Source organism: Panthera pardus, unplaced genomic scaffold (genome assembly GCF_024362965.1).
Source record: "Panthera pardus isolate Hobbes unplaced genomic scaffold, ASM2436296v1 HiC_scaffold_3, whole genome shotgun sequence".
In the NCBI taxonomy this organism is placed as follows: Eukaryota; Metazoa; Chordata; class Mammalia; order Carnivora; family Felidae; genus Panthera; species Panthera pardus.
In genome coordinates, this window is record NW_026526876.1 from 58270258 (window position 1) to 58278252 (window position 7995).

General features: G+C 48.2%; 1 protein-coding gene across 4 annotated transcripts in view; it reads right to left on the bottom strand.

The window, feature by feature from the left end:
• LOC109251849 (uncharacterized) overlaps positions 1 to 7995 on the bottom strand; it is a 32313-nt gene that overhangs the window by 2824 nt on the left and 21494 nt on the right. The window contains exon 1 of one of the 4 annotated variants that reach the window (XR_008418596.1): positions 7533 to 7994. The exons of 1 other annotated variant lie outside the window; for it this stretch is intronic. Coding sequence is in view for 1 of the 3 variants with exons in the window: in XM_019423785.2 (XP_019279330.2) it covers positions 238 to 674 (437 nt within the window). In the remaining 2 variants the exon portion in view is untranslated. Of the gene's footprint in view, positions 1 to 182; positions 4120 to 7532; position 7995 lie in introns of those variants that run through there. 2 more of the 4 variants (XR_008418595.1, XM_019423785.2) reach the window with 2 other exon arrangements.

Here is a 7995-nt window from a genome sequence, read left to right on the forward strand (position 1 = left end):
CTCACCCTATATAGGGCAAAGGGGAGGAGAGTGACCCAGTCCCCGCCAGTCTCCAAGGCTAATTTAGTTAAGGTCTCTTTTAATGTCCTATTCATCCTCTCTACCTGACCTGAGCTCTGGGGTCTGTGAGCACAATGTAATTTCCAAGCTGCCCCCAGTATTTGTGCTACTCCCTGTGTTACCTTAGAAATGAACCCCGGTCCATTGTCGGATCCGATCCTGGCAGGAAATCCATACCTTGGCAGAATGTCCTCCAGCAGCTTTTTGGTCACGATTTGCGCTGTTTCGTGCTTGGTGGGGAATGCCTCTGTCCACCCTGAAAAGGTATCTACGAAAACTAGCAAGTACTTGTACCCATACTTTCCAGGCCTTACCTCAGTGAAATCTACTTCCCAGTATATTCCTGGGCGGTCTCCCCTGAGTTGGGTTCTGGGGTTAGACCCATGGGTGGTGGCGTTGGTTAGCTGGCATGCATGACAGCTTGCCACAATCTGCTTGATCTTTGCTCGAGAGTCTTTAATAATGATCTTAGCATGTCGTATGAGGTCTTCTATCTTTCTTGTTCCCATAGGAGTACTCCGATGCATTTTGGATAGGACTTGTCGTCCTAGTTCCTCTGGCAGGATGATGCTGGAGTCTGCGGCCCTCCACCAGCCATGAAAGCATTGGGTCATAGGCAAGCGTTTAATCCATTTTAAGTCAGTGCCAGTATAGTTGGGGGTGTCCGGCAGGGTCAGTGCCCCTGGATCGGGTAGCGTGGTTGTTAAAACCTGGGTCACCGAAAGGGCCGCCTCCTTTGCTTTTGAGTCGGCTAGCCGGTTTCCCCTGGCTACTGGTGTTATCTGCTTTTTGGTGTCCTGGACAATGGATGATAGCTAGTGCCTTGGGCAGCCAGAGGGCCCTTAGGAGTTCAAGAATCTCTGTTTCGTTTTTAATAGTCTTTGCCTCTGCTGTCAGAAGCCCTCTCTCTCTATAAAGGGCTCCGTGGATATGAGTGGTGGCAAAGGCATACCTGCTGTCGGTGTAAATGTTTATTCGTTTACCTTCTCCCATAGTTAGTGCCTTGGCCAGGGCGATCAGTTCTGCCCGTTGAGCCGATGTTCCGGCTGCCAATGGCTCTGCCCAGATGATCTCCATCTCTGTGGTTATGGCTACCCCCGCGTATCTAATTCCTTCTCGGACAAAACTGCTGCCGTCCATATACCAGGTGGCGTCCGCGTTCGGCAGTGGCTGGTCCCGGAGATCAGCCCTGATTCCGTGCACCTGTGCCAAAATCTCTTGACAGTTATGCAGAGGGGGGTCCCAGTCTGAGTTAGGGAGTAGTGTTGCCGGATTCAGGGTTGTAGGTGGCTTGAATAAAATTCTGGTGGGGTTTAGCAGTAGGCTCTGATAATGGGTCAGACGAGCATTGCTGATCCAGCAGTCTGGGGGCTGTTTGAGTACCCCTTCAATAGCATGTGGGCTGGTAGCATATAGTTCTTGCCCCATGGCTATCTTCTCTGCGTCTTTGACCAAGTGGCCACTGCGGCAATAATTTTTAAGCATGGGGGCCATCCAGCGGCCACCGTGTCCAGCTTTTTAGAGAGATAAGCTATGGGTCTTTTCCAGGGACCTATGTCCCTGGACCCCTTTTGCCACCCTTTCTTGTCTACTACATACAGGTAGAAGGGCTTGGTTAGGTCAGGCAACCCGAGAGCCGAGGCAGACAGCAAGGCCTGTTTAAGGTCATTCAAGGCCTTATTCATGGCCTCTGTCCATTCAAAATTTTGTTGGTGCCTGGTAGCGTCATAGAGGGATCTGGCCATCTCGGCAAAACCCAGAATCCATAGTCGACAGAACCCTGCCGACCCCAGGAATTCACGTACCTGACGGACGGTTTGCAGCTGTGGGATCCTTAGGACGGTTTCCTTCCGCACATCCATCAACCATCTTTGTCCATCCTTTAATTTGTACCCCAGGTAGCTCACCTCTGCTCTGCAGATTTGGGCCTTTTTGGCTGAGGCCTGGTATCCTAGAGCTGCTATAGTCTGGAGTAAGTCCTTGGTGCCTCGCAGGCAAGTGTCCTGGTCCTCCGCCGCCAGCAGGATATCATCTACATATTGCAATAAGGTCAAATGAGGGTGCTCAGAACGGAACTCACCCAAGTCTTCATGTAAGGCCTCATCGAAGATGGTGAGTTTTTGAATCCTTGTGGTAGTCGAGTCCAGGTGAGTTGGCCATTGATGCCTTTCTTGGGGTCCGTCCATTCAAAAGCAAAAAGGTCTTGGCTCTTGAGTGCTAAAGGCAGGCTGAAAAAGGCATCTTTTAAATCTAATACCGTATACCAATTTTTGTCTGGAGGCAAGGTGGAGAGGAGGGTGTATGGGTTTGGGACCGTGGGGTGCACATCCAATTACTCGCCGGTTGACTTCCCTTAAGTCCTGGACTGGCCTGTAATTGTTAGAGTGCGGTTTTTGCACCGGCAGCAAGGGAGTGTTTCATACCGATTGGCAGAGCCTTAATATGCCTGAGTCTAGTAGTCGCCGTATGTGGGGCGTGATTCCCGTTCGCGCCACAAGAGGCATGGGGTATTGGCAGACCCTGACACGGTCTGCCCCCGGTTTTAGTTCTATGTATATAGCCGGTTGGTGTCGGGCCAGCCCAATTCCCCCAGTTTCTGCCCTGCCTGAGGAAATTCCTGTAGCCAATAGTCAATGTCAGTTAATTGGACTGGGGGCATCTGGTGGAGACGATATTCATCTTCCAAACTCAGGACAAGCACCTGAATCGGTTGCCCTTCTTTGTCTAGGATTTTTGCCCCTCTGGGGTGGAAGCAAATTTGTGCCCCCATCTTGGTGAACAAGTCCCGACCTAACAACGGGTAGGGACATTCAGGGATGACCATGAAGGAGTGGGATACCGGCCCATGCCTAGGTCCACAGTTCTTCGGGTAGTCCATGAGTACTCTTTGGTCCCCGTGGCCCCTTGCACCCATGAGGTCTTGCTTGCCAATTTCCCCTGGGGTTGTAGTAAGACCGAATGTTGTGCCCCAGTGTCCACTAGAAATTCAACTGGTTGCCCCTCCACTCTGAGAGTTACCCTAGGCTCGGGGAGGGGTACCGAACCCCGACTCCCCTAGTCGTCCAGGTCCTCCATCTCCAATATCTTGGCAGGGGCCTTAGATCTTTTGTTAGGGCAGTCTTTCACCCAGTGGCCCTCTTCCTTGCAATAAGCACATTGGTTTTGTTTAGTTTAGGGCGCTCCCGTCGGGGACCAGGGCCATCCTCCTTACCTGTTCCTGAAGTCAGCTTCTTGAGGTGCCTCCGTTTTTCCTGTGGGTCATCCATGGTTGTAGCCAGCAGGATCTTAGCCAGATTTCGGGTCTGCCGGTCGCTTAGTTTAGTCTGTTGCTCCTCCGGGCTTTCTCTATTATTGTAAACTCTTTCTGCTACTATTATTAAGTCCTGCAGGCTCTTCTCTCCTAGCCTCTCCACTCTTTGTAATTTCCTTTTTGATGTCTGGAGCGGCCTGATTAACAAAAGCCATGATAATTGTGGCTTTTGTTTCTGGGGCTTCTGGGTTCATAGGGGTGTACTGCCTAAAAGCCTCTGTGATTCTAAGAAGGCTGCTGGACTCTCATCCTTACCTTGTCTTACATCATATACCTTGGCCAGATTAGTAGGCTTGCGCGCTGCAGCCTTGAGACCTGCCATTAGAGTCTGGCGGTAGACCCGGAGTCTCTCCTTACCTTCAGCTGAGTTGTAGTCCCAGGTAGGGAGGGATAAGGGGAAGGCAGCGTTTATGAGATCTGGGTTTTGAGTCGGCTGTCTGTCCTCTCCCAGGACAGACTTCCGAGCTTCCACCTGTATTCGTTCTCTCTGTTCGGTGGTGAAGAGAACCTGCCAAGAGCTGCTGACAGTCATCCCAAGTAGGCTGGTGGGTAAAGAGAACAGTATCTAAAAGCCCAATTAAATCTTTTGGGTTATCGGAGAACTTTGCATTTTGAGTTCTCCAATTATATAAATCACTGGTGGAGAACGGCCAATATAACACTGGTTGTTCTCCAGACTCGTCGGGAGGCCCCATGGCGCGAAGGGGAAGAGTGGTGGAGTCGGCCGGCCACGTATTTGAGGGTGGGGCCGCCCACGTGTCCCTGCTGCTGGCCCACGCACAGGAATTCCTTCGTCAGGGAGGGGTGATGCCCTTCCCGCAGCCCCTGGTGCTTCCAATGGAGGGGTGGAAGGGGGAGAGGGAGCCTGGTAGGGCGGCGGATGAATCAGGTCTTCCGGAGAGGAATCCTGTAAGACGGGAAAAAGGGGCGTTTTGGCCTTTGTGTCAGTCTCCTTCTCAGCTTTCCCGCAGGGCTAGAATCTTGGTAGGTCCTGCTTTGGGGGGTAAGAATGGTTTTAGCCAAGAAGGGGGGTTTTCAATCATGTCCTGCCAGACCAGGATGTAGGACACCTGGTCAGAGTGGCCATCCGGTTTGTCCTTGAAGATTACGGCCTTGACCTGCAAAATAATAGGTAGGTGGAAAGTTCCTTCTCAAGGCCATCCCACGTCAAAGGTTGGCCATTCTGACATGCAGTAAGTCTGAAATTTCCCTTTTCTTATGTCTGTGCTCAAATTATGAGTCCTTTCCTTAACGTCCGAGAAGTGGGAGAGCATAAGAGACAGGGGGCTGGTTTGGGTCTGCCCCATTTCAATCCACACCAAGACACAAACAGTTATGACGATTAACAAGGACACAATAACACAAACGTTCCAGCGTGGCCACGGAGACAAAACAGAAAGTAAAACGAAGGGCTGGCTGTCCGTAATGGCAGCCGGCCCTCTTCACAGATGAGGACTTCATCCTCCTGGTGGGGGCAAGGGACATCTCCCAAGACCTCTGGTCGACGGCTCGCCAGCACGTCCGCTTAAGCCAATGCCGACCCAAAGACAGTTTGGAATTCCTACAGGTAGAGATACAGTATAGAGCTCTCAGAAAATATGTGCGCGAAAGGTATAAGCTGAGTGCACTCACCAGACGTGGGACCCTCCGGGTGGGGTCCTGGGGGGTCTCTTGAATCCCGGGACGAGCCCCCAAATGTAATGCCCCCGATTTCAAATCCGAGAGAAAACCAAGGAGCCGATACCGATGCAAACGCACGAGGGTTTATTTGCAAGCTCGGGCTTGGGCCCAAGTACACCCGACACAGCGGAGCAGGGACTTGGACCCCTAGGTTAAAAGGCATAGCAGTTTTATAGGGGCCAGTGGCCAATGAGATTGTAACACACACAGAAAGTGCATAGTCATGTCAGTCCACACGCAGGTGGCCAATTGAATTACAATTTACCCTATAGTAACTGTTTGAACTAGCCTATCACTCTGGTTAGAATTGGCGCGCAAGTTTGGCGGGCAAAAGGCGGGGTTTACATTCTTTGGCGGTTAGGGGTTCCATATTCCTATATGAGCCGGTTTCCAGTAAGGGTGTGCTCAGCGGCTTGACTAGGGTGGGGGAGTGTCTTAAGCAATAAGTAGGTCATGTGGGGGTTATACATGACATGGTGGGTGTAGCACAGTCTTGCCTGCTTGTCCAGGGGTAGGGGATTTTTGTTAAATTCCTTGGGTCCCACACAATCAAGGGATGGAGGAGATGCCTAAACCAAGACAGAAAATGAAAGCACTATAAAAGAAAAATATATTTGTGTAAACAATTGATAAATGAATGACTCAATCAACTATCTTGAAGACTATCAAGATAGTCTTAAAGGAAAGATAAACAACTTGACCACATAAAAGTATTATATGTATGGCCAAAGATACCATTAATAAAGTCAATGGACAGGGGCACCTGGGTGGCTCAGTTGGTTAAGTGTACAACTCCTGGTTTTGGCTCAGGTCATGAGCTCAGAGTTTGTGAGTTTGAGCCCCAAGTTGGGCTCCACGCTGACAGCATGAAAATAAATCAATGGATAAAACTAAATCTAAAAAAATTTTGCAGTGTGATGACAGTTAAGGCCTATAATATAAAACTCCTACAAATTATAATAGAGAACCTATTTTTTATAAAAGGGCAAGGTATATGAAGTGACAAATCAATTAATTACATCTGTATCAGCTGAGGTAGAAGGCTGTATATAAGGACACCTGGTTGGCTCAGTTGGTAGAGCACATGACTCTTGAGAGTTCAAGCCCCACGCTGGGGACAGAATTTACTTAACGAAACAACTCTATACAAGACACTGAGTGAGGGGAAAAAAATGTCAGCGTAAGAAATGATGCCATTTTTGTGAAGAACTCAATGCCTTCTTCCCCTCCGTGTGTGTGTGTGTGTGTGTGTGTGTGTGTGTATGTGTGTGTGTGAGAGAGAGAGAGAGAGAGAGAGAACATGAAAAAATGGGAGAGAAGTGGAAAAAAAAAAAAAGACACTAGAGACCCCATTCTATGAATCAATTAATTTGGGGTGGGCGGAAATGTGTGTGTAAATAAAGACATACAAAACTTCTGTGTGTATGTGTATGCACATGTTTTTACAAAAGTGTACACACTATTGATTACCTCAGGAAGGTAGAATGGACAGGAGGGGAGGCTTTGCCTTTAATATATCTTTGCATTGCATTGTTTCACTTGCCATAAAAAAAATCGAATACTTTTATAATTTGAAAAACACCACCACCAAACATCCTATTTATGTTTATGTTACCTACTTATAATGGTATTTTCCCACTCATCTACCCTTCCATATCCCTCCTCATTTGCTGCTGGAAGCACCATATCATTTTGGCTACTCACCTAGCATCTGATACACCAACTGCGACAAGAACTAAGCATTCCAATACACACATTTCTAAAATACAAGCTTTTACCACTCGCACTTGGTTTTGTTTTGGTTTTTCTGCCATTTTCCACCCTTGTTTTATTTGCTGAATCTTTTTGATGGAACAGAAGTACATACACCTTGGGATTCTCTCTGCTGAGTCTTGGGAAACCCCAGGCTCAAGTTTGTGTGTGCTCTTACATTGTCCTTCTTCCAGTTTTCCATTCAAGCAACTGTTCTCGGTAGTGCCTGCACGCTGGGACTCTTATGTTTCTAGAGCAGTGCTGTCCAATAGAAGTACAATATAAGCTCCCATGCGTCATTTTAAATTTGCTGGTAGCCACATTAAAAAGGTAGAAAGAAACAGGTGAAATTCATTTTAATGCATTTTACTGAACCTAACAGACCTAAAATAGAATCTCAACGTGACATCAATATTAAAAAATATTTTATAATCTTTTTCTCAAAGTCTTCGAAACCCAGATTTTGTATTTTACACCTATAACACATCTCAATTCGGACTAGCCACATCTGAAATGTTCAGTAATCACATGTTGGCCACATGGTATCAGACAACAGGGTTCTAGAGAAGCCCATCCCCTGAGGGCCCTGCAGTTCATGACAGATTAATAGTTCCTCCTCTTTGGATGATTTCCTTTTCCAATTCATTAAGACTCTCAAGAGTGTGAATAAGGCGCAGTGACTGTTGCAAAGAACACACTTTATCATAAACTATTAATTTTGAATACCTACCGTTAGGCTGTTTCCAAAAATCAATTCCACCTTCCACAGCGAGATTTCCCACGGAAGGGACTCAGGCTGACATGAGAATATAGTACTTTATTGGTAACGCGGGTTGAAATCTCGACCCTTGCTGTTTAACTACCTGCGGGGCACTGGGCCAATTTCATTATGACTGCGTTTCTTGTCTGTAAAAGGGTGGTATTTACAGTACCTACTTCACAGGTTCCCGGGAGAATTAAAGCAGTTAATAGATAATAAAGCATTTGGAACAGTGCCAGGTACATAACAAATGTTCAATACTCGTTAGCCGCGGTTCCCGCAAACTTGTTGCAGGCCCCGAGGGAAGTCCCAAGAAAACACCAGAAACCGTGAGGAGGCTCAGTAACAGCGCGGGTGAATCCCGCCTCAGGCCACCACCGCCGCAGGGCCTAGGCGCCAAGGCCCCGAGGAAGCCAGATTCCAAAACGCGCCA